Source organism: Pezoporus flaviventris, unplaced genomic scaffold, assembly GCF_033815535.1.
Source record: "Pezoporus flaviventris isolate CSIRO_AGI_PZ_B2104156 unplaced genomic scaffold, CSIRO_AGI_Pfla_v1 ptg000096l, whole genome shotgun sequence".
Classification (NCBI taxonomy): Eukaryota; Metazoa; Chordata; class Aves; order Psittaciformes; family Psittacidae; genus Pezoporus; species Pezoporus flaviventris.
Window position 1 is genome coordinate 398,374 of NW_026892644.1, and position 27,173 is coordinate 425,546.

General features: G+C 42.2%; 2 protein-coding genes across 4 annotated transcripts in view; one reads left to right on the forward strand and one right to left on the reverse strand.

The window, feature by feature from the left end:
• Positions 1-2,055, forward strand: part of TTC38 (tetratricopeptide repeat domain 38) — a 33,901-nt gene extending 31,846 nt beyond the window's left edge. For all 3 annotated transcript variants that reach the window (XM_061476453.1, XM_061476455.1, XM_061476454.1), the window contains one exon: positions 888-2,055. In XM_061476453.1, coding sequence (XP_061332437.1) covers positions 888-981 — 94 coding nt within the window. In that variant the 3' untranslated portion in view covers positions 982-2,055. The remainder of the gene's footprint in view (positions 1-887) is intronic.
• A 2,680-nt stretch (positions 2,056-4,735) lies between these two features.
• On the reverse strand, positions 4,736-26,698 carry LOC133281189 (zinc finger CCCH-type antiviral protein 1-like). The gene is made up of 14 exons (XM_061476457.1): positions 26,286-26,698; positions 23,511-23,643; positions 21,107-21,359; positions 20,937-21,005; positions 20,279-20,440; positions 19,072-19,170; positions 16,664-16,787; positions 15,300-15,465; positions 14,675-14,795; positions 14,023-14,119; positions 13,496-13,574; positions 8,453-8,583; positions 5,929-6,080; positions 4,736-5,079 (listed from the first exon to the last, which is right to left on the reverse strand). The coding sequence occupies exons 1-14, from the start codon at positions 26,570-26,572 to the stop codon at positions 4,796-4,798; spliced, it is 2,157 nt and encodes a 718-aa protein (XP_061332441.1). The 5' UTR covers positions 26,573-26,698; the 3' UTR covers positions 4,736-4,795.
• Between the last annotated feature and the right edge of the window lie 475 nt (positions 26,699-27,173).

Sequence of the window (27,173 nt, forward strand, 5' to 3'; positions counted from 1 at the left end):
AGTATGAAGCAGCAGGTATTCTCAAGCCAATAAATTAAGGTAAAATTGTGTCATGGAATGGTTTGGGTTGGAGGACCCTAAGATTATCTAGTTCCAACCCCCTGCCATGGCGGGGACACCTCCCACTAGGCCAGGTTGTTCAAAGCCCCTTCCAGCCTCGACTTGAACGCTGCCATATTTGGGACAGCCACAGCTTCTCTTGGCACAGGAGCATTTTTGTTAACTGCAGCAACATTTAACTAGGATAGCCAGTAACATAGCTTCCAATTCCAAAAGTACACTTGTGCAGTCTGGAGGAATGGTCTGTATTTGTTCAAGGGCAGTTGATTTTCAAATGGCTCCGTCTTAAAACGTGGCCTCCTGCCTGTTTGTCAGTGGACTGCTAAACTTCTCTGTGAAGTGCTGAAAATCAGATCTGTCCTAATGATGACAGCTGCTGTATTGGGAAATAAGGTTTGCAGAGTCTGATGTGTGAGCTTGCCTTAGTATAAATCACAAGAGTCTCATTTGGTAGAAATCATAGGTGTTGCTGCTTCATCCACATGGAGTTCTGTTGTGTTGTCTTGATTGGGACTTCTTAAAATAATGGATCCTTGGGACAATGTGAAGCCTTCCCTGTTCTCCTCCTGAGGTCTCTTTGAAACTTAAAATTACATACAATAACGAAGTGATTCCTCTGTGCACTCTGATCTTTGGGTGTTCATTTTCAATCTCTCCCAGTGCTGAAAACAATGCCGAGAATTCTGCCTAAACTTACTGCCAAGGCCAACTATTTCCCACAGGGGAAACCTTCACCTCAAGAGCAAGTCTTTACATACTGTTTTCCTCCTCTTAACAAAGATACTGATGATGATCTCCCTGTTTCTCTCCTACCTCTTCTTTCTCAGGTGCCTCCTGAGAGAACGTGATGTGATGAGACCAAATTCACCGATGACAGAGCGACTTATTAGGAAGGCAGCAGCTGTTCACTCGATGGCATAGTCTTTCCTCTGTGCTTCAGCTAAATTGCAATACGCTTACCAATCAAAGTGTGGGTGAAGGGAGCGGCGGGGTGCTCTGCTATAAACCGTGGTAGACATTGATGGTAGGTAAGAGTACCTGAGGAGTCAGAGATCTGATGATGATTTCCTTCCAAAAAATAGCTGTTTCAGGAAGTTGTATCTTACCTGATTCTACAAGGAAAGAGAAAGCTATCATGCTGATAATGCGTAGTTTTTGGAAGCATTCTAGGACACTGCTTTTCTGATATATTTTCCTGAAAGTTCCCTCTGACCTTGATTACATACAGTGCAGTAACAGGGCCTGGATTTGAGTCCTTCATTTGCCCAGTTTGTTATGTCTTTTAAACATAGCTAATAGGAAAGTGTGGGGTCAGGGCCGATACAGGGATAAACCGAGTTCCATATCAGGCCTCCTCTCCATTCAGGCACAAGTTGCAGACTCTGTCCTAAAGATCTGTCTGCATTCAGGCTCTTCCCAGGTGTGTTTTGTTGAACTCCCTCTCATAAAATGTTTAACTTTCTCCTTTCAGTGTAACACCTCAGAGCTTTCTGATATTACTGTGTGAGTGAAACCAGACAAGAGGGATAGTAGCTGCCTGCAACTATTACCAACACAGGTACTCTCTTGGCACTTTTAAATCTTTCAGGGAAAAAAGAAAAAAGCTTGGATTTTAGCTCAACCACCATCTCTGGATGGCAGGTTGGACTTTTGGGAAGTCAGGCTTTACTACCCTCTCAAAAGCACAAGGCTCTACATGTTAGCAAAGCAGAGTTTAAAAACAGTGTTTATAGAGGTGTATCAGAGCAGGTGAAGACTGGAAGGGAGCTTCTGCCATAGAAAGAGAGCTAATGGGAACTGACACAAAGCTTTGTGTGGCACAAGCAATGTGATAAGCTTTGGTGCTGCGAATGAGGTACGATGGGAGCCATGTACTTCTGTGACATTCTTGAGCCTCTGGATTCCTGCAGCATAGCAGAGCTAAGAGATTGCCCTGCAACAGTAACTCAGTACTCCCTCATGAAGGAAAAGATGATGTTTCAAACCAAAACTGAGCCTAATGCCTCCTCTTCTTCTTTCTCCTGAATAGACTCTTCAGCTGCCTGAGCTCTGGCTTTGATATTGCATCTACAAGCTCTCCTTCACACAAACATGCTTGTCCAGCTCAGGCTCTTCCCCATGTCCCACATACAGTTCCCTTTTGACCTAAAAAAACACTTCTATAGCTGGCCCTGCTCTGCCTCTGGAGGTCCTGCATAGAGAAACAAGATATGGATAGACAGATAACTTTTCCCTCAGGGAATATAAAGTCATTTTAGGGAAGACAAGTCTGAGAACTCTGCTAGCTCTTTGTGAAGTGTGTAATTGATGTGATGATCCATTGCTACACAAATTGAAGAATAACATTTGTAGTACTTTTGATATGTGATTGAGAATTTTGCCTGCTTTACATCAATAAATTCAAAGATGTGCTCAGCTGAGCAGCAAGTATATGACTTCTTTGCATGTATGGATGAAGCTTTAAATGGGTTATTCAGGTTCATTTCATAAACCTGTAACAGTCTGTAACTTCTCTGGACAATCTGTTCCAGTCTCTCACTGCCCTCACAGTAAAGAACTTTTTCCTAACATCTAATCTAAATCTGTCAGTTTAAAGCCATTCCCTCTTGTCCTTTCACTACAGGCCCTTGTAGAAAGCCCCTTTCCAGATTTCTTAGAGCAGCTTCAAGTGCCTAAAGGAGCCACAAGGTCTCCCCGGAGTCTTTTCAATGCTGAACAATCCCAGCTCTCTCAGCCTGTCTTCATAGCTCAGATGCTCCAGCTCAGATAATCTCTGTGGCCTCCTCCAGATCTGGCTCCTACAGTTCCACAGCTCTCTTGTGTTGGGGGCCTCAGAGCTGGATGCAGGATTATAGGGATATAGATACATTTATTTACAAGGAATCCAACTAAACTACCACAGCACTTAGAATTTTAAAGTATCTTAAGAAAGTTCCTTTACAGAAACATCTTCCATGAATCAGACTGTACTCTATCCTTCCTGCTTAGCTAAGAATCTACACTAAAATGCTAACCTGCATCCTTGCAGTTCCCTGGTTTAGAAACATAGGGAAGACATAAGTTCACGTATGGAGAGAAACTGCACACTAATAAGCAAAAAGTGAGTGAAAACACATTTTATTTGCAAAGGCGGCAAAACTCAAATGATTCAAGAACTCTACAGAAAAACAAATGTGAAAGAGCTCTTCAAAAGTGGTAAAATCTTTTTAATACAATCCTGATGCATGTTTTCATTTAGTTCCAAGACAGCAGTCTTAGTTAGATTTCCTAGTTTTATACATTTCCCTGTGCTCTGGGTAATCTGCAAATTTTGAGTAGTACATGTAGTTGACAGATTAGTATTGAAGACATAAATAAGTGGGAGGCTATTCGTGTTACTGTAAAGCTTACTAAAAGCAAAAGTTACTGGTCTTCGATCTTCGGCAATGGTTCCCTCTTGACAGCTAGACTACCTGAAGCAGACATCTTTGTACAGAAGGTCTTCAGTTCTGTTAACTTACAAACTTCTTACTAAGATTCAGTAGAGACTCCACAAGTTTACATATTTTCTTTTGGGGACAATACAATGCATGTAACTTTGTAAGAAAAGGCATAACCACCATTGGTAGGGTTGTACATCGCTGACGGAGGTGAGGCACATTTATCACGTCAGACCCAGGGAAGCAATATCCAGGAGCACAACAGCTACAAAGAGGAGCTATGCTCGTCAGCAATTTGCCCCATGCAACGTGGGTAACAAAACACAGAACAGCAGCTCTACCACTGGCCTCCAGAGGACATAACTGGGTTCTTCCAGTCAGGTTGTATTTCTGGAAGAATGAAAATTAACACCTACAAGTAGGGCAGGAAATATCTCTGCTTCTTGAGATGTTTCTCCTGTCCCGTAGCATTTGCTAAGCAAACGTTCACACTAAGAAAATAGGTGGCCACATTGACATGAGAGCCTGGCTCATTGAGACACAGCCTTTATATACCATCACATTTTAGTACCTACTTATTCATAGACTGGGATTTTCACAGTTTCACTTGAGCTCTATTTTTATACAGGTCACACAGCAAGTTACTGCAGATCTGCAAAGAGAATCTGAGCCAACCATTTTCTGATCCAAACAGTAGCTGCCATTGTACAGATGAAACTTGAGAATTTATGATACAGATTTAAAATAAGCTTTTGATGTTTTTGTCTTGCCATTTTAAACTTGAAACTTGTATCCGCATTAACAAGTGGTACTTTGAAAACTAAGTCAAGTCATTCTAAGGTAGATTGACTTGTTTAGAATTGCAATAGACGAGAGGACCAAGAACAATCGTATTCTGCAATGGAAAGAATCTTTGATTACTAGAAACCTGGCATCTTGCTTACAAAGAGCTGTACCGTTAATTCTTCTCTGAACTGAATTATTGGCAAAGAGAAATACTCTATATTTCTAAGAAAATACATTTACAATTATTTGCCCACAGAAGTGAAAACAATTTCCTGTCCCACAATTCTGATTCTTCTGCTACAGTTACCCAAATGTCTACACTTGATACAAGAGAGGAAAAGGAGAAGACAAGGCAATGTCTCAACTGTAACATCTGCTTTGCTAGTCCTCCTCAATACAGAAATTTCTTGGATTAGCATTCCAAAGGATTCTAGTAAAAAGAAGTATGCCAAGAAAAAGAAGTATTGCCAAGTATAGGAACACTTGCAGTACAGAAAATACGACAAGGGATACAAATAGCTCTGATCCCCTTAAGACACAATACATTTTTTTTCTTCCTCTGTGTACTCTATTGTAAACTCTGGATAAATCTGGTATTTTTCAAAGACAACAAAAATGGAGGGATTTGTCTGGTTGTCCACACAACTGTCATAAAACCGGAGCCCATCAACAGACTTTGTCGGGGGGCGCACATAGGCTGAATTGCCGTTAACGTAATCTCCAACCAACACACGAGCCACAAACATGATTTTTTTTTTCACCGTGAGCTCACAGTATGAGTGGGAATAGGAAGCGTCTCTAGCAAAGTAACTTCCTAGAAAATAATACGAAAATGTGGTTATAAGAAAAACGTATAAAGGCACAATGAAAACTGAGCATCCCCTTGTTTTTCAGGCGGTATTCAACCCAACCTTCAGGTCTCTTCTTACTCAGTTCACATAATCCCATAGAAATTTTTACAAGAGAAGAGATTTCTGCACATGATTTTCACTTGGAATTTGCTATTACAGGAGTTCGTATTTTAAAAACGAAACCACTACAGGTGTGTGTGTTACAGTGAGGAATAGATAAGAAAACACGATGACCTTCACAATCCTACTGAGGGAATGCATGCCCTTATTGCTCCCTGCTGTGAAGTCTAGCAGCCTTCATGGCACTTCATGTGCTCAATAGCACAAAGCATCCACAAATTCCTGTCTGAGTTAATAGGAACTACCTAATGCTCTGTTAGAAGCGGGCATGCTGAGGCACACACGTGGCAGGCACACCAGCCAGAGATGCGTACATAGCAAGTTAACTGAAGACCTTGTGGCTATTCATTTCTTCTAACCACACACATCTTCCTTTACTTGTGTCACAAAGTGTTACAAGTGTCATGGCACTTGTGTCACTTTGAACTCTTGCAAGTTCAAATTATGAACTTGAGCCTTCAGAAGATCCCACCTTACAGCAGCAGAGGCTTTTCCAAATCCCTAGACTCTTAACACCTTATGAAAAGCCTTAACCCTGCTCAAAGCAAATCCTTGTCCTCCCCAGAGGGAAGGAAGATCATAAAAATCACCTACTCCTTTTTTTTCCACCCTCTATAGCTCAAAACTTTGATTGCTGTAGTATCAGGGGAGTGTAAGCAGACATCTAACACACAGAATCATTTCCTACGTACCCTTCCCATAGACAGTTCCATTGCTTCCACAGATTCTCCAGTCAAAATTGTGACTACAGATGGATTCCACAAAGGAGGTCTTGGTTCCATGGAAAAGGAGCTTTTCTTTTACTTCCTTCCCTCCGTTTTCCCTTTTCATCTGTTCCTTTTGCCTAACAGAAAAATACAGAGGAGAGCAAGTGAGCCATAGAATAGAAGGGAGAAAGTAATTTTTAAAAACAAGTGTATAATGTACATGTAGGTGTCAGCTAAATGAGATATATTGGGCTGAATCAAAAGAAGCGTGACCAGCAGGTTGAAGGAGGTGATTCTGCCCCCTCTATCCTGCTCTTGCAAGACCTCACTTGGAGTACTGTGTACAGTTCTGGTGTCCTGAACATAAAAAGGACATGGAACTGTTGGAACAAGTCCAGAGGAGGCCATGAGGATGATCAGGGGACTGGAGCACCTCCCGTATGAAGACAGGCTGTGAAATCTGGGGCTGTTCAGCCTGGAGCAGAGAAGGCTGCGTGGAGACTTCATAGCAGCCTTCCAGTATCTGAAGGGGGCCTATAGGGATGCTGGGACCCTTCATTAGGGACTGTAGTGACAGGACAAGGGGTAACAGGTTAAAACTTAAACAGGGGATATATCAGGTTAGATAAAAGGAAGAAGTTCTTTACTGAGAGTGCTGAGGCACTGGAGCAGGTTGCCCATGGAAGTGGTAAATGCTGCATCCCTGGCAGTGTTCAAGGTCAGGTTGGACAGAGCCTTGGGCAACATAGAATCATCATAGAATAGTTCGGGTGGAAAGGACCTTAAGATAACCCAGTTCCAAGCCCCCTGCCATGGGCAGGGACACCTCACACTAAATCATGACACCCAAAGCTCTGTCCAACCTGGCCTTGAACACCGCCAGGGATGCATGGTCTAGTGTAAGGTGTCCCTGCCCATGGCAAGGGGGTTGGAATTAGAGGATCTTGAGGTCCTTTCCAATCCAAACCATTCTATGATTTTCTGTTTTCTCCTCTCTCAGTTTGGAAGATGAGACAGACGAGCAGTATGATGAACAAATACAAGATGAGCAATATACTGGTACCACTGCCCAGCAGTTCTAGATAATCCTGGCTTCCTTTAGTGAATTTAAGGAAGTACTGACACTACTACTGTCCCCTGCACTGCTGTACCAACCTTTTGCTCCTCTGTAGGGTCCTACTAGTTCTGCTTTTTTGTCTCATCCCGTCCCACCCAGAACACTCTGCAGAGGTACCCACAGACCCTCCGTGCCCCAGCAGTAACTAGGAGCTAGAGGCAGCTTATTCTTTACTCCATACACCCTGAGCTCTTGCTCCTCTGTGAGATCAGTGTGGCTGAGGAGACAAAGCCAGGAGAGAAACTGAGCCTCCTTGAGATTTTACTCATTTAGGCCAGAGTCAGACTGAGCTATGACACATATCAAAAGAGGAATCACAATGGAAGGCAAAAATATTTCACAGCACCCAGACATCCTACAGGTCTTCAGAAGCTGTGGAAGGACAAGACAACAATAATCTTCAGGAAGTGATCAGCTACACAATAAACAGAGCTAGGGAGAGGGGAGAATCCTTCTAACTGGTAAACTGCATAAATGAAAAGAGCAATGGATTGAAATTTGTTCATTGAGAACTTGTTAAACTCTGTCTGGTTAGCTTAAGTATCTCATTATAGAAGGATAAACAGTATGCGCTACTACATGTTTTGAAGTGCCTTAAGTTTCACTACACGAAAAGGTTTTATGAAATTATTCAGTCATGTTGCAGGTGAAAGTACTTACCTGAGCAGTATTTTCCTTCTCCATTGCCATTCCATACAGTCCTTGAATACTTGTGTTAAGTATCTGTGCCTTTGTTTTAAACTAGACATCGTTTCTATGCAGCAGCTTAATCTGTTACCAAATTAACCTGAACATGGTCATGTATTGTCACCAGCATCAGCTGAAATGTATTATCATCTGTCTTGGTATTCTGCTGCAAATCAGAAAGGAGCTCTGATCTCAGGGATCATTAAGTTAAAGCACAAGGATTCTTTCTCAACAAATACTGACTTCATTCAGCAAAGGTACTCTTGAGAAGGCCTTCGCTACATATGACTGGAACAAAAGCCCCAAGCACCTTGTAGCCTTGCTCACTTTCTCTAATGCAAGAATATTTGTAACGGACAGAACATGTGTGCAGCAGGCAGTCACTGTTCAATCCCTGAGACAATGCACTGTGCTGCATTACTGTGGGCATCCTCATCCCAAATTCTTCATCATTCATGTCTTTGTGTCTGTATTTGTCCCCCCACCTTCCAAAGAGACATGCAAAGAGAACCTTCTCCCAGAAGCATGGTGTTCTCTGGAAGGCCATTGACACAAAATTTTACTCCTGAACTGCTCCGAAGATGGAAATATCAGTCACGTTAAAGTACAGGTGGTAATGTCTTTTCTGTCCTAGGAAGCAGATACAGGACATCAGGACAAACCCCCCCCCCCAGCCTCAATAAGGATGAGGAAAGAAATACTCACCACTGAAACACTTTCCAGAGGGATGGATTCTGAATCCTCTTTATTTTAAGGATGCTGTATTTCTTCATAGTCTGATGAAACAGCTGCTTTATTTGGTTGTATTCAGCAGTTGTATCACTGATCTCCACTGCCTATAAAACATAAACCAAAGCAAAAGAAGACATGAGGCTTCAGTTAGCTCATAACACGCAGAAGCCTAATTACAGAAGGTACACTTTCAGAAGAGGGTCCCCAACTATACTTATGAAGGTTAACATAATGCTTTAGATCATGACTTTGTGCTAATTAGAACAGGTACTTAATGTGTAAATCAGTGTGTCACTCCTGCATTGCAAGGACACCTCGCTTCTCTTCAAGAAGGATGCTGAAAGGGTCAGTTAAATGTTTATCACCTCTAAGTAAGGGTTGACACAACTTTAGATCTCAGTGAAGCAGAAATTTCAGAAAGAAAACTTGACTGATTATGGCAGATAATCTTAGTTTTATATACAAAGCTGTTTAAGAACAGAAGGTGTTAGATAACAGTGTCATTTGTAACCAGATATTTAATGAAGCTTCAGCTATTAAAGGTGAAACAAATACATACAACCTCCCAGGATCACAGCTCCTTAACTTGCCAAAGTTAAAACTTGGAAAGTTGCATTTAAATACAGACTTAAGAAAAAAAGCACCATTTCTAAACATAAGAGAACAATCAGGATTCTGATAAGGTTCCACTAAACACCTGTTTAAGCAAATAGATCTCCTTTCCTAAAGGAAACAAAGTCTATTTATCCATATTTCTTGTGTTTAAAAATCCACCAGGAAATGCACATTTTTCCCAAACAAGAGCTAATGCAAAACATAATTAAAATATGATTGGATCTCTTCTGCTTTCTTGTGTCACACATAAAATTTCCACTTTTTCTATGAAGTAATTTGTATCTTTAATCTTGTAGAATAAACACTTCTCTTCCATAAGCTTGACTGAAAACGCATAATGCTGGTAGACTGATGTCACCTGGCAGTACTTTGCACTTCACCGCTGCCTAAGCAAGCTGGGACTCAAGGTGGCATCCCATACATCAAGGTTGTGTTTAAAGCACAAAAACTGCTTTAATGGAACCAACATCTTAACCAACATCAGGCAAAACCTTCATGTTTTAAAAAGCTGAGTTTAAACAGGAGATAAAATCAGACTTATATTTCACAACTGCATATAAATAAAGAGGTGTTTTTCTGGACACCATGTACAGACTGTGCACCGAGGACTTGCTGATGAAAAGGCCTTACAGAAAAGTCTTCTGAGGATTAAAAATAAAGTCAGCTACACAAGGAAGAATAATTTCTTTGAATTTATTAAAAAGTTTTTACAAGGTTGAATGGAATTTCTCATATCTTAATACAAGAGTATTTTCCAAAGCTTTTTTAAAACATAATACATAGAACAACCTGGATGGATATGTATTTATTATCTGCAAGCTCGTTACACCACAGCTCAAGTTGCTCACTGTCACCTAAGAAGATGAAAATTATGTCACTATATTTCAGTACTAAATCTTTCATTCCTACATAAACAATTCTTCTTTAAACTACAATTACACTTTTGCTATGCTGCATCTTTTACTGAGGAACTGTAACCTTTCTGGGTAAAACAGAGTCAGCTATGTGATACAAAGCCTAATCCTGTAAGAAAAGTACTTAAATTATTTTATCATATGATGGCCTTCAAGGAACCAAGCCAGTTATCTTTCACATGAAAACTCTGTGGGATTGTCCATATTTCCCCAAGGATGCTTCTCCTGCTAATAAAGGGTAACAACACATTACTCTTGCAGGTTGATACCTATCATAGAATAACAGAATGGTTTGGGTTGGAAAGGACCTTAAGATCATCTAGTTCCACCCCCCCTTCCATGGGCAGGGACACCTCACACTAGACCATTTTGTCCAAGGCTCTGTCCAGCCTGGCCTTGAATACTGCCAGGGATGGAGCATTCACAACTTCCCTGGGCAACCCATTCCAGTGCCTCACCACCCTCACAGTAAAGAGCTTCTTCCTTTTCCCTAACCTGAATTTCCCTTGTTTCAGTTTGAACTCATTACCCTTTGTCCTAGAGCTCCAGTAGCTGATGAAGTGTCCCTCTCCAGCATCCTTGTAGGACCCCTTCAGATACTGAGTACTTCTTAACAACATTAACTTTTTTAGCTCTTTTCATCTTCATAACTAAAATGGAAAAACCTAGAGAGCATAAGCATTTGCTAACCCTCTGTTAAGGAGTGGCGTTTCTGAGGCAGTGGATGAATCCCTGCCCTGACAGTAATTTCTGTTAGGGTGTGACTACAAAAACAGTAATCTCTGATCTCAAACCTTGATCTCTGGTTAACTTGGGTTTTGGAAGCAGCACAGGTTGTACTAGCAACAACAACCCAACTAGAACTGCTATCTGTAAAGTACACAGACAGACTCTTCACATTGCATCAGCTCTCATTCCTGTTACAGTACAGCAATCTTTGGGACACGTGTCAGGATTCCTCAATATAGCAGCCAAAGACTGATCCTCTGATACAAACCCACACATTCATCACAAGTATTTCTCTGCTGTACATTAAAGATGCATTTTAATACCCATCATGAAGTTCCAAGACAATATCAAATCTTTCAGAGACAAATACAGAAAAGAATTATCAACTACTAATCCCACTTTGTTACACAAAGAAGAAATTCACACCAACTTGCTACTTAGTGTTCCCAAGTTCCATTGGGCATTTCATACATTACTTTCTACAGAACTATGATTCTAAAGGACTTACAGATTAAGACACTGTAACACTCAAAAAATAAGCAACGTTACCAAAACACAACTGCTTTTGTTAAGCAAAGATGACTTTCTCCCTGTCTCATAGCTGTTCCTTTTTAAAAGGCATCACTTCCAGTGCAGCAAATTTTGCCAGGATTATTTGTCAACGTCTGAAGAATGCATCAGTTAGTAATTGTCAGGTCATACGATAGTCATCACATGCAAGTAGAATCCCAGCCAGTCCCAATATTACCTACTAAAAAAAAAAAAAAAAAAGCAAAAAAACAAGCATAGGGTCCTACAGAAAGATTTAATCTAGCCCAGGCTTTCACCTGAAGTGCCAACAGGTACTGTGGGCTTTGTCACTTTTTAGGTACAGAATTAATGTTTCCTTTCCTGTGAAAGGTACTCAGTTTACGTGTTAAGAGATGTTTTCTTAAGCACCAACTCAGCAAGCAAACGGAGCTCGGGGGAGCAAGATGAACTCTCCACCACACACTTCCCTACAAGTACTTCTAGTGATACCATGGACCTGTACATCGCATTCCAAAGTGTCTCACACTCACCTCAGTGACTCCAGAAACACCCCAACAAAAGGGCTCAATTAAAATTCAGACTGAAGTTTGCGGAGTAGATAAGGGAAGCAGCCAAGCACATAACAACTCAGGGACCTATAAGGAACTGAGCTACCTGTCTTCCTGGCATTCTTCGGAAAAATTTAAGCTTATGTCAATCAGTGAAGTTGCTGCTAAGCCAAAGGGTTTGCTGCTTAGCTATATCCTTTATTACTGTGACAGAGCTCAAAATATCACAGGCCCAAGTCTTCAAAAGGCCTGGCTACCATATTTCCACACAAACTCCTTAGTTCATTTGGTGGGTGCCGGGCACTGACACTTTCACAATTCTGAATTTTTTGTGAAATTTCACAGTTTTGCTGATTGTGAAAACCAGCTATTTGAAGTGAGCAGATGTACACAGCAGCCAACTTCAGTTTTACCTGCCGATGTTGCATTGGGACTGGGTTTAGATGAATTTGCTGCATTCACATGGCCAGATACAGGTGTTACACTAAGGCATAATCCAACACAAAAGAGGGTACTCAGAGTAAAATGAAATATTCAGCACAAAGCAGAGTAACAGAAATGAGGCCAGAGAAGCCAAGAGACAAGATATTTCTGGTTCTCATGCCACTGTCAATGTAACTACACTAGGGAAAATAAAACGCAAAGAGTGACAATAGCAATGGAGGTCTCCATCAACTGAACCTAGACAGAAAGATCTCCCAGTTCAGAAATACGGTTATTACTTCTGTCCTGTCCCTCGCCATCACAGTATTTGTGCCAATACAACTTGGTCACCATCATAAAAGGCTCTGACACAGTCAACAAGGAAAACCTTATGCTCCACATTATGTGCTGTCCTCTAACCTGGGGCAAAAGCACTATAAGGAAGGCCAAGTGTAACACTGAAAATACTTTTTTTTTTTTCTAGCATTCTAGTACTTCCACAGTCTGTGTTGCTCTTCCAGGACTGCTTCTTAATGCATTAGACCTAGCAATTTAAAAAAAAAAATTGCTAAAACAAAGAATTACTAACGTTTAAAAACACCTGAACATTTTTGTTCCTGGTAGATCAAAGAGGAACCTAGACCTTGGGCTGACAGGGGTTTGGTTTGTTGAAGAGATCACTGCAAACAGTTTTTTTACTATTGACTGTAACTCTGCTGCCGCCGTTCCTTGAGGCCATGGCCTGTGCTCAGATCTGTGATGTACACAACAGTACTGGGTGACTTGAAAGAGCACACAGAGATTTCCTTTCCTGTATCTCCAATCCAAACTTTATCCATCAACAGCCATTATGGTATTATTATTGGATGGGTTTTTAATGTCCTACACAGGAAGAGTTTGGTCTCAGCCCAGCTTCTAGTGAAGGAACACACTTCATAGAAGCCCCTTCTTTAACTGGCCCACCAAGTCATCATTTTTTCCTTTTTAACAGGAAATCTTTTTGTACTGAATTTGATGAGTTTTGGTTTTATGTGTAGGTAAATGCCTAAATTCTGAAGTTCATGGCAATTTGGCACCTTTTTTCATGCTCTTGGGAGATCACCTAGTTCTTTGCCACACCAACCCAAGAAATCACTCCTGTCCCTTTTTTGCATCTGCCCAGTTACAATTGCTTCAGTTAAGCATCCTCCTCCGTGCCTTTCAATCAGAATTACAAAAGGGAAAGAATAAGGAGGGAAGTGGGGGGAAGAAGATACCTTGTATCCGAAGTCAGGCAGTGCAGACTGATCCCAGTGGACAGGACAGGACTGACTGGGAATAGAAGAATCCTTCTGGCTGGTGGCAAACAGACAGAAAATGAGGTGTTAGTAATTTCAGTAACGCTCCAAGCATCTGAAATGGCAGCATCCCCTTTGGCCAATTCCTACATTTACAAATACACAAAATAAGCCGCAAAACCCCTGGGAAACAGCCTCAGTCTGTGAGTTGGGCTTTGCATGCTGCCATTCAATTGTCACAGTCCTCTTTCATTTGTTTTTTTTTTAATGAAAAACTGTCCATCACCAGTTCTGCAGACATGGTACCTGGAGTAACATGTACCCCAAAAAACAGGTGATGCACCAAGCTGGCAATTTGTGATACAGCTTCTGCTAAGCCAAATGGATACGTTTCCTTCCACCAACAGCTCTGCTCTTTGCACAATTACTGCCAACACTGGAAGCCATTTTGCCTTATAATTACTTCTGAAATATGAAGACCCAACAACTTAAAGTGCAACACTTACCCTTTCTTTATCTTCTGCACATCTTCAGAAGACACAAACTTTGGTCGCCTGCAGACCCATCTTCGAGTTTTAGAAGAGGTGTTTGTCTGGGTCATTTCTTGAGGAGAAAAGGCAAGGAAAAAGTCACAAATAAGCCTACAAGATGGGGTCATTAATTAATGACAATTATTCATTAATGAAAAGTGTATATTCATTGTCCATTCTATCTGCTGAAGAATGGTGGCATAAACACTGTGTAAGCTTCCTGTTCTTCCTGTAACTCTTATTTAAGATGCGTCTGTCTTGCTTGCTCCCTTAAGTCATTCATGCTCTTTAAATGTTTTGCCAGTGGCAGGGAAAGATGCTTATTTTTCATTTTTACCATCCACAAGATTAACTTAATTTACTTAAGGTTTACTATGCCTTTATGTGAAGGCTAAGAATCTTTTTTATTTCTGGTCCAGTGTGAGTCTGGAGTGTGTCAAGGAATAAGGGGGAAGGTTACTTTTATAAGGAATTTCCTCTGGGCCATCGCTAGCTCACTTCCAATTTCAGTGAGTAAATCTGGTAGTGTTAGTAAAACAAATAATGGCTTCTAAAAGCTGGGATAGCTTGCAAGTTGACCTTTGTAAAGCACTTCATAGTTGTAAACAAGAATCTTTAAAATGAGTACCTTTAAAATTGAGCTCGTACTTATACAAGCCAGCCTGGAAAAACACGGTGCCATCTGGATCTCCTAGATACAAATTCTCAATAACAGCAGAAGATGGTGAGCTCGCACTATCCCCTTCTCCCTTTGTGGGGAAAAAAATGAGAAAAAAAGAGAAAGAAGAGTAATGAGCAAACATAGTCAGGACTAAGCCCTGGATGACTAGTTTGGGTAGAGGGAGAAAAGACACAAAGAGTAGGATGAAAAGGAATCTACATTAAGTCTAAAATCTCCCCCGCAACAAACTGGCATAGTCAGCAGACCCTAAATCTGCTCCATGACACCAGGGTTAAACCACAATGCAAGTATAATTCTCTAAAGTACAAAAACAATGTACAACATGCAAAAAGTTCATACTGAACCTCACTGTAAGGAGATAAGGCACGTTCCCTCCCCACAGCCTATCATCATTTCATCACATCTGTTACGAATATCTGTAGCTTTACTGCCTTGACACTGTAACATTCAAGCATAAGTATTTACTTAACTAATCCTGCTGAGTAAAAGGGAAGAGGGGAAAGAGGCTCCACACACTTCTTCAGAAGTGATTCATAGAATCATAGATTCCTTGCACAGGGTGTGGAGTCACCTGTTCTCCATATTCAATCCACTGGCCTTTGTCATTCTTCCAATACCAAAGCCACTGCGTGGTCAATACAAATGTGGGTTTTGTAACTGATGATGGTGTAGAAAGGCGTCGAAGTGGAGAAGAGCAGCAGGTCATTGTCTGGAAATCAATGTTCTTACCCGCTATACTGTAAGGACAAGATCAGGTGTTTTGTAGTTAACAGTATATATATTATCCTTTAATCCCCAATTTAACATGGTGGAATTTTCTTTAATATAACGTGACTGCCTGAACTTAATAGGCCTGAAATACGAATATTTCTCACAAGCTGTGTGGCAGCTCTGGAAACTGTTTCCAAGCTTCAGAAGTGAACTATGGCCTGTGAGACACCGAATGCCAACTCAACCACTAGCCACATGCTGCACTGCCAGCTTCACAGACAGTCTGGGGCTACACATACAATGTGGCAAACAGTACTTCTGAAATAAGTATCACATTTAGTTTTTCTCAGTGCAAAAATGGAAGTTGGTAAGTACCTGCCTGAATCTGCCAGTAAACACCTGCAGCGTACCAGCTTTGTTCTTAATGTGGCTACAGAGGATGCAGTCCCAGCTGCGAGGCATTCATCACTGGAGCCACCTGGGCTCTTACTCTTGGGAGGCTTGAAAAATTAACTCTCGGGCAAAAAGACTTTGAAAGCAGCCTCCTGTTGGGAATCTTGCTTGTGATTTGTACCATCCACAGCCTAATTGAGATGCAAATCTAAATCATCTGCTGTCAGAAGAGGCACAGGTCAAAATGTCTATACCATTTTACTGAGGCCAAACTTGGGGTCCCCTACAAATCCATGTGGCTCACACGGGGGCTTTCAGCAAGGAGTTAAAGGAAAAATGCACTCTCTTAAAAAAAAAAAAACAAACAAGATTGGCTGCTTACGCAAAGGGCCATTTAATAAATTCCTCTAGGCATATTATAGATACTATTAAATTATTATGGATACTGGCTGTATTGGGAAAGGAATAGCCATAGAGAAGGACCATCTCTGAACTGCTGTTAAAAGGCACAACTTAAATTATTATAAAGTATGATTCATTATCTGAAACACTAATATTTTAAGCACTGAATTCCATCCACTTCTTTTTACCTTCGAGTTTTAAATGCAAGAGTTTTGTTACGTTTAGAAGACAAAAATGGGGTGATAGTTCCATGCAATCACTTTTACTTTTCTTTTTAAGGAGAAGAATGCTCATTTGTATATCTTGCAGATCTTGAGCATCTCAGTAAACAAAAGTTATGGATGTCAAACACCTTTAGGAAGAAAACAAAATGGTCATCCTCCAGGGCTCAACTACAGTACTCTAGCAATCAGTGCAGCATCACTATACCTGCTAGTCTGTGGGTCACAATAGGCCTTTTCAACTTCCTCCATCATGGCGAGGTCATTCCAGGTCACCCCATTATATACCTGCCATCGATAGGGCAAGTGGTAATGAACAAATTTGCATTTATCTGTAATGAGATCAGACACAGTCAAGAGTGCTGCAATCCTAACAGTGAGACAAGGCAGGGTGGGGAGGGAAGGAACAAGCTTTTTTTTCTTTTTTACACTCTTGGCTTTATCTCCTGGACTTTGGTATGAGCAATAAAGACAGAATGCTGAAAATAGAATTTGAACGATAGGAAAAAAAAAAGAAAAAGCAACATAAGCTCTCATACTGCTAAATATATTCCAAAGAAACCACAACCTTCCCTTTGCTGAGACTCAACAATGGCAGCTGGGAGAGCAGTGCCACAGATAGGAAATGTGTGTCCATGGGTCACACCACCACATTTCTCAGCTGTAAAAACTCTAGTCTACACATCACATAAGCATTCAATATATTTGGTTCTCTCTTTCCTTTAGAACATATGGGGTGGTTATCAAAACCTGCATACTTTTTTTTTCAGGCCAAACCCAACGAATGAGGCAGCATAAAGGACTGCAATGCTCCGCAGAACATCCCCCAAAAGACACCCTACACTCACCCCTGAACAGGTAGCATGCTAACCCACTAACGAGACTGCCAGGCACTCTTGGAGCTGTTGCTCTGCTTCTTAGAACATAGGAAGCAGCAATTCTTAACTGTCTTGCATGCAAGACAGTTGCATGCAGCTGTGCTATATACCATTCACACAGGAAGAGGAAGACTTCTGGGACTTTTTAAATCATCTGTTTTCAATGCATGTATGTCTGCATGTTTGAGCTCAGATCTGCTTAACACCCCTGTGCATGTGGCTGGATACAGGCAGAGGCTGCCCTGCAAGCCTCCATGCTGGGAAAAGCTGATGTGCTCCACATCCAGTTATGGACCAAACCTCTTATTTACCACTTTTGAGACAAATGTGGCACAGCAAAGCACCATAACCTCCAACCGTTACTTGAGTTTAGCTATTTGGTGGTCACAATATAGCTGCTTTGAGCCTGACCTCCACAGCCAGCACACAGGTACACCATTATGCAGGTCCAAAGGTTGATAAACTTCAGCCTCAAGCCTCATCCTAAACACGCAGATTCTGAGAAATCTGACACAAGGCTGGAGTAGCAGCTGCACAGACAGAGCCAAAAGGATTTTCAGTATTCATGACCCCTGATGTCTCTGACCACAGAACATATGGAAATTAGCCCTAATTATGAAGACAAGAGTGTCATTCACTTCTTTCTTCCTTCATTTTTGTTAACAGAGCTGGAGTGCTGTTTGTTGGCATACTGTAGACAAAAACCACACTTGGTCTCTCTTGGCCAGATTTCATTTCTATTATCCATAAAATACCCATAAAAGAAATAACTTATTTTTTTAAAGTTCTGTCTCTCTTCAAAGTAATGATTAAGAAAAGGTATTGTCAAGCCCTAAAGTAACTTACTCATCTACATCTCAGAAAAGGAGCTTCTGACAGGAGAGTGGCACCTTTACCAGAACACACACACACTATGGAAATGCTAAATGCACAGAGACATCTCAGACCCATTATCAGCCAACTTACTGTGCATATCCTAAGTGAAAGCAAACACAGTCTGATCTATTTAAGCACCTCTTTTACCAAGATCAGGTGGTCAGAAAAGGAGTAGTCCTTTAGAAAGAGACTGGACAAGCTCAGTTAAAGAAAATCTCATGGTACCTCCTCATAACCAAGGAAGAGCCTAACCTGGGGGTTAAGCAACTGTTCAGGGACAGCCCCCAAATACAGTTGTTATACTTGCAATTTTCCCCAGACCTCTGATATTGGCCACTGCCAGACAGACAATGGACTAGATTTACTTTTAGCTTAGCTGGTAGAACTACTGTTTTCTTAAAACATTTTAACACCTCAGATCACTTTAAAAAGGACTTAAGAGGGAAGAGTATCATTATTATCTGATGTACATAAGATACTGCAGGAGTACAGGATGACCTATTACCTGCTGTCAACGATGACAACGTAAGAAGAGCTCTTAAGTTGATTTAATAGTTACAGAAAGTGTAATATTTAACATCTGAAGAGTGTTTGACACAGAAACACACACAAAGCCTGCCCCCATCAAGAGGGCTGAAATAGGCCATAGATGGATTGCCTAGAGGAGAAAAGGTTTAGAGTACCCACCTGACTTCCCTCTGATTATGTCTGTAATTCTAACAATGCTTATTATTGACTTGGAAACAAAGTAAATGCAAAGGCAAAACTGCCAGTCCATATGGCACCGTTATTGCCATATGAGTGGGGAGTGCCTCTGTAGACCCTGCTCTCCAAAGATAACATTACTTTTTACAAAGCTTACCTTTATGCTTGCAGTACTTCCAGACATAGAACACACATATCTGATCACAGTTATCTTCTTTGTTGCCCTTTGGACCTTTAGCAGAGGAATCACCTTTATCTACAGAAAAGAACACATCAATCCTTATTTGCCCTATCAAAATATAGACCAAGATGCCTAAGACAAAGACACTGCATTTGGTATTTCATCCCAGAAATAACAAGGAGTTGACTGCAATATCCAGGTCAAGTGCTTTCAGGATCCAACTATCCCACATACATGAAGCCCTACCACCTGAGTTAGGGCTTTGTGACTCACCAGTAAACCCCTACAGTGGAAGAAGCCTCAGCAGAAATGGGCAAGGGAAACGTCATGAAGTTCAGAGTTACGCAGGGTATGACTGACCATGGCTACTGCAAAGAAGCTGACTTTTTCTCAACACAAAGGGGACCAAAGGGTGGCCTTTACTGTAGATAAAGGGCTACAACAGCTGAGTGAATCAACTGGCAATATAAATGTTTCTCCCTTAATTAGCCAGACCAGCATGGGGGGAGTGAACACAGAGCTGAGCCCAACATGTGGGGCTAAGCAACTAATAAAAGAACTTCAAAGAGAGCAACAGCCTTGAGCTGGCTTCAGCCTACATATTTGTTCCTAGGGACCGGGAACATTCAGCATCATGACAGTGAGCATATTATACAGACCAGCATGGGAATCACATTGGTATTGACTAAATGTGTATTGCAATTGCTACGTTTTGGCAAGTGTAACTTCACATTTGTATCTTGTTTTCAGTGTATTTTGCATTACTCTGCTGCATTAGAAATCTCATTGTACTGGGCCACGCTAGGATATAGTTAATCTTTCTCATAGCAGCTCATATGATGCTGTGCTTTAGATTTTCAACCACAACAATGCTGATAACACACAGATGCTCTAGCTTCTGTTGAGCAGTTTTTGCACAGCATCAAGGCTTTCTCCGTTTCTCACAGTGAATAGACTGTGGGGTGCACAGTAGGTTAGGAGGGCACACACCTGGGAAGACCTAAACTAAACAAAGAAATATTCCATATAACACTACGCTCAGCAATCAAAGGGAAAAAAGGGTGTTTTAGAAGGGTTAGCTATCTTTTGCTTGGGAACTGGCTGGGTATCAGCCTATCTGTGGGAGGTGGCGATTGCCTTTGCAGCACTTGTTTCCCTTTGTTTTCTTACTTCTTCCACTTACCCTTCACTTTCCCCTCTTCTTGACGCTCAGGTTTTCTTGTTGTTGCTTTCTTTTTTTCCTCTTCCCCTGATCCACCAGTGGTGAAGGGGAAGTGAGCATGTGGCTGTGTGGTGCCCAGCTGCCCGCTGGGGTAGCTCACACCACCCGTGTAATGGCACCTATCTTCAAGTAAGTAAATTTGATATTAGTCATCACACCCTCCATGCACAGAACATCAAAAAAAAAATTGTTCAGAGTACTGGACTCTGACAGGTTTTAAGGACAAGGCCCTTCTGCTCAGGAGGACAGGAGACATAGGAGTTCTTGTTCCCTCACTGGAAGGTAGATCAAGACTACTGCTCAACTGGCAAAGCTATATCCATTCCCTGGGCACAGAAGGCAAGGAAAGATCTCTCTCACACAGTCACAACTCTGTCTCCTTCCCAGGAAACAGAGTGTTAAGAGTACAGAGATCAATCCCAGACTACTCCACATTGTGCTGCACAGTGCTTGGGCAGGTATCTCAACACTCCTGCACAGGCTGTCCAGTATCATGGCTTTCAGCATCTGGTAGAGTAAAGCACAGAAACTGTACTCCAACTACCACAGGGAGCTGTATGAGAGCAGATCCCAAAGAGACCCACTGATCCCAGGACTGAAGGTTAGAAGCAATCCATACCTTCATCTTTACCTCCAGTTCCTGTTGCAGACTGGTGTTGTCTCTGACCAGGTACATGGCTTCTGGGACCTGCACGAGAAGACTGAATGAACAGCACTGCTGGACCAGAAACTGAGCTAGCTGGTAACATCCCAATTTGTGTGTCGAGGATGATGTTTCTTAAAACTTACTTTTCCCCTTCTTCAGTTCCTTGTTGAACTCCATATGCTTGTGATTACATATAGTCTGCATGTTTGAAGCTATCTTCACATCAATGCCTCCAGTTTCCAACACTTCCAATGAATTGGTATCCAAGAGGTTATGGGACCTCTTGCACCAAAAAAATCTACATTCCCCTTTGAGAAAGTGTCGACAAATATGAAGCCTGTTGCAGTTATTTTGCTGGCTGCAGTTACTATCCTTTCTGTTGTAAAGTTGGCAGATCTAGAAGTGGGGAGGACAGACGAAGTATGAAATGGAATCAGTAATTCCACTAGAATCACATTAGAATCAGTAAGTTTTTTCTTTCTTCTGTAGACATGCAGTTTTAACAGCAGAAATACAGTAACAGAAAGGCATGTTTTCATTGTGACTTTTTTAATCTAGGCAGATTTCTTGTACGGAAGAGCAGGCATTTTCAGCTGACTCATGCATTTCCACTTTTGAAGTTGTGCATAAGTGGGGTTTGGTTTTTGGTTTTGTTTTTTTTCTTTCCCCCCACCAAGAAAAGCCAATCCAACAAACATGCATTCTCGGCACTCCTAAACAAGACAATCACGTAACAACTGAGTGGTTTACAGCTATTCTATTAAAAAACAAACCAACTCCTGCAGACACCAAGGTGAGAAGAAAGAACAAGGGGAGGTGCTCAAGGTACCTGAGCAGAGATGCTGCTGCAGGGCCCAGGACTGTGTCCAGATGGATTTTGAGTATCTCCCAGTGGGGAAACCCCACAACCTCTCTGGGAAACCTGTGTCAGTGCTCAGTCACCCTCCGAGTAAAAAAAAGGGAATTTTTTTCCTGTGTTTCAGTCTGTGCCCATCACCTCTGGTTCTGGGCACCACTGAGGAAAAAAAATCAGTTCTGTGCTTTTTACACACTCCCCTTAAGGTGTTTGTAAACACTAATGAGATGAGATTCCCCTGAGCCTTCACTTCTCCAAGCTAAACAGACCCAGCTCCCACAAACACAGCACACACACAGAGACAGTCAGCACTTCAAAACAACAAAATGGGCTTTCACACCCCTTTCCCCAGCTCTCAGGTTTATGAATGGCCTGCATGATCACTGTCTTCTGCTGTTTTACTTCATAATAGTTTAGGTGCTCAATTAGAGGTAATCAACAATGCCTGACAGCAGTGAAGTCTGAACAGAGCTATAGAAAAGAGCTTAGAATAATACCAGTCAGTGATGGTTGCCAGTCTCTGGTCATTACCAGGACTAATTAAACAAGTAACACAAGTTTTAGATGCAGCTGAGCAGAGAGAGATTTTGTTAATCTTCCTTGCTCATCGCCACCATGCTCCTTGAACCTGCCAGCACAACATATTTTAAAACACTACCAAAAAGCAAGAAAGGATCTATTTCATCAAAGCCCCACACTGTCACAGCAGGGAATAAGAAAGCAGCAGAAGTATTAGGCCAACAGGTCTGTTGAGATTATAACCTCCAAGAAACAAAGGTAACAGGAAGTACTCTGGTAATTTCTTAACCAGGAACAGCTGTAGCCAGAACAGGATATTCTTGGCTCTGAAACACATACCTTGAAGATAGCATTGCCCTTATGCACGCATGCAGAACCACAATGGATTGTTAGGCAAATTTATCAAAACCAGTTACTTGCATACAAAGAAAGAAAAAAAAAGTGCCTTATAAAAAATCAGTGTACAAAAATTCAGTGCACTTTAGAAGGGGGAGATTTCAGACAAAACTGACTGCACTCATTTGGTTGTTTTCTCACAGATTTTTCTCACTCCCCTATACCCTCGAGCACCAAAATGTGCAGGCCTATATAGGCTGGAAAAGGGAAGGGGCCCTTGCTTCCTGGTCTCCATCACATAGGCCTTTTGTCCTGTAAGCACAAACAGTTATTGTGATCTTTCACCTCCATCTTGTTTACCTCACTGTAAATCTCTGGTGAAGCTGCTGATGTTTTTTGCTTGCTTGTTTGGAGTACCCTTATAGCTATCCTGTTGGGATAACAGGAGTAGCACACAAAACAGGCCATAGCCTTGTTGTCCAATTCCTACTGTCAGACAGCAGGTCATCTGCTGACAAGTCACAGATGACACAGCTTTATCCAGGTGTGACCTTTCTGGTATTTACATAAGCAACACATTCCTCAGCATTTAGCATTTTTATTGCTGTTATTTTTTTCATTATAAGTATTTGGCACTTTCACAACCCCGGCTCTATGTTGTTTCTTCCAGTGCTTTCACACCCAGCCATTCCCATTCCTACTTCATTCACACTAATCTTGGCATTACTGTTACATAGCATAATAGCTTGAAATTGACATCAGAACTCCACATTCTCTCGGCCCCTCTCCCATTCCAAATGGACAAAAGCTTCTCTTAAGAAATCAGTACAACTCACATCAGGGAGGAAGAAAGGGTCATTTTGGAGAAGCAGGACTCGCAGCTCATTCTCATCAAGGCTAGACAACTCATGGGACTTTAGAACTTTTTTGTTCTCATCATTGATGATGTCGTGCGGGTACTTACAAGATCTGCAGGAAAACACACAGAAATATCAGTGGTTACTTCTTCAGTCAAGCTGATGTAAAGAACCACCTCGGATAATATGCAACCTGGGAAAAGCCATGGAGAGAAAGGTAATTTGGCAAAAGCCGCTGTGAACATTCAGATGGTGTCTGTAATTATGTAGAGAATGGATCAAACAGCATAACAACTGTGAAATACAGTAGTGTTACTATCCCCATTTTAAACACTGATGTGGCCAGACCACTTTTAAGGAAGCTAGCAGCAGAGTCTGCCTACTCCACGCTTTCTTTCCCCTCTGTAAGAGGCAAGTCAAGTCACACGACACAAACAGCTAGAAAGCAAGCTAATTTTAGAGGAATACATCAACAGAGGAAGTTGAAATACCCTTATGTTTGTGAAGTAAAAAGGTTGTCTCAGGGTTGGCATGTAAAGAAAGATGCAAGAGTCGGAGAGTGCAAAACAAAGAGACAGTGAAACTGAAAACAACACACTTTGTTATGTCTGCTGGGTGGGAATTTAAACAAACAAACCCCCCCAAACACAAACAACAAACCCAAAGGAAGTTCATTAACTCCAAAGTTTCGGATAAAGAAGCAATTAAACAACAGTAACAAAGATGCTGGTAGCATTTACTAACCCAAGAGAAATGTCTGAAGTGGGTATGAATTAGAGATTGCAGGACTTTTTGCATTTATTTGAAAAGATAATGCAATCAATAAGAGGAGAAAGAGTCAACCTATGCATTAATTCAGTGCAGTAAAATACAGCTTCCTAATGTCTTGCTCTTCAAAAGCATTTGATACAGCCTTTAGGCTAGATACACTCAACCACTAAAAGTACCTGTGAATGCATCAGACCCAAGCCTCTGTTTCCTTTATTATTTTAACCTCCCAGTTACCTTCTGAAACTCTTCTCACAAAAGCTTTTTTACGTCATGTTGTGCCTGATCCAACCCTTCTGTACAGACCCTTGGGTAGCCAGTTCGCCCCTGATCACCACTACCTGTTGGACTCATTGCATTGTAAGTTAATAAATAAAAATATATACATATAATACATAATAATAATATAATATTATAGTATAGTATAGTATAATATAATAAATAATAATAAATGCAAAGCCTGAAGGGCAGAAGTGTGCCATCTTTGGTCCTAAGAATATTAGATTCTGTAGGCACTTGATTAATGGCTATGAATGTAAGTGAGCTATCTGTAGCTCAGGTGAGAGCCATCACCAGCATTCCTCCACAGAGAACTTCAGATTCCACTAGTTACACAGTGAGCTGCATCACTTGAGCACACAGTTGTAAGTCAAAGGTTGAAACAGTCCACAAAGACAGTGATAACTAATCAGCTGAGTTTAATAATACATTTAGAAAAAGCAGTGAAAAGTTACTTGCCAGGCACAAGTTAAGAACAGGTTTAATGGGATTAAAATCCTAATCCCACCAAGTAAGAGGACCCCCGTATTTGCACTGACATTTTTATTTCAAGAGATTCAAAAACAAAAAGGGTGCAAGATCTGGAAGCAGGGGCAGATTTTACCTTACCTGTTAAAAATACTCTCCGTCTTGATCCATGTTGTCCTTCTAGCAGTACTTCTGCATTTCATTTTAATCAACCTCCCTCCCCATGAAGGCCATACTCTTTGTTTTAATAATCATTAATGCATACAAAAGTGACTTTAAATACTTGGTGCTATTTGAGAGGACAGAATCATTTATCATTATGAAGGGTGTCACCTCACTACACATTTTAGTTCCCCTCAACTCACCCAGCACAAGTGCCTACATGCACTTGAAAGCATTTCTACCAGCGGGTCACGTCGAAGGTTATTGTACTGCCAGTGATGTGAGAAACGGTAAGAAAGTTTCAGCGTCCTAACCCTTTGCTAGTACCACTCTGAGACATACATAGCCTTTCCCCTCCGTGCTCCTCAGATCCCAGTGCACTCTGAGCTGGTTTGCTGGGACAAAAGAGGAAAAATCTGGTGGTTATCAACACAATACTGCAACAGCACAAGGCCTGGAGGGCTTAAACTCTTCTAACCAGAGCTCACTGTTGCCATTGACTGTCACTGAAAAGCTTCTGGGTCGCACTTCTGCCCTGTTTTATTTGTTTCATTTATCTTTTTTTTTAACCCTTGGCCCGCCAGGCCTACGCTTCTTCCTGTGGGTCCTCCATATATACAGGATCAATGTGCAAGGGAACTCAAATGATGACTCGCACAGACAACGATGTAAGCAGAGCAGCAACTTACGTTGGTAACTTTATAGCTTAAAACCAGCTAGCACTTCAAGGGTTTGAGCGGTGGGTGTGACAGGCAGGAGGCTTTAACAAACAAAAAGTCGTAATACTGGAAATACCAGTATTTTCCAATAGGAAAATCACAACCCACCGCAGTCACTTTGAAAGTGACCAAATGTAAAAATATATAGAGTATACAAACGGGTTTAACAGCGAGACACAACAAGAAGCAGCGAGAAACGCGCGGTACGAGGCTGTACCCGAGGCGGGGACCGGAAAAGACCCTGGGCCAGTCTCGACGGCGGCCGGTTCCGTGAGAAGCCCACCGGGGTCGGATGCATATGAGGAGGGTCCCCCGTGCCCCGCCCTTGGCGAGGGCTGCCTGCCCCGGGGGCTCTCACCTGGACCCCAGGTTGCACTTGCCCATGAGATGCAGCTTGCAGAGATGCAGCCGGTCGCAGCCCCCGCACTCCTTGCGGACGCAGACCCGCACGGCCGACACGGCCAGCACCCACACGCCGTCGCCGTCCCGCTGCACCAGGAACCGCTGGGGACCCACTGCCGACAGCGTCTCCTCCAGCTGCTGCGCCGAGAGACCGACGTGCTGCTGCAGGTCTCTCAGCGCCAGCCGCCCACCGTGCGCGCACAGGGTCTTGGTGAGGAAGCTGCACACCGACGGGTCACTCATCGTTCCCCTTTCGCTCTAACTCGACGGGTCCGGAGGAGAAAAAACTAAGAAGCTAAGCGGGGCGGGGCGGATCTGCGCGGCTGCCGCCCCGCCGGCAGCACCGGGAATCGAAACCGAAGGTTTGGGGCGGAGCCCGCAGCCGAAGGCAGAGCCGAGGGGAAAAGCGGGAAGCACGCACTGAACACCACTCAGGAGAGAGACGAGAGGTGAGAGCTCGTTGGAAGGGATGTGTGGCTTCCGGCTTAGGGCAACCTGGTCTAGTTTAAGGTGTCCCTGCCAATGGCAGGGGGTTGGAGCTGGATGAGCTTTAAGGTCCCGTCCAACCCAAACCATTCCACGATATCAAGTATGGATCCCAGCTAGTCTCTCTCAAGGTGTGTACCTAGAGGAGAGCGCCAGCGTCCACTGAAGGATTTCCTTGTCTCCCTCCTAACTTCCCTCTCTACCTATACATGACAGTAATGTACAGAGCATTAAGCCTATAATGTAGGAACAAAACTTGGGACCCCCAAACAATTCTAGTACTTATGTAGCAATGCCATTACTTCTCTTTCTTCCAGATGGGCAGTCAGCTGCTGATCAATGCTGGTTGCAGCAGTGG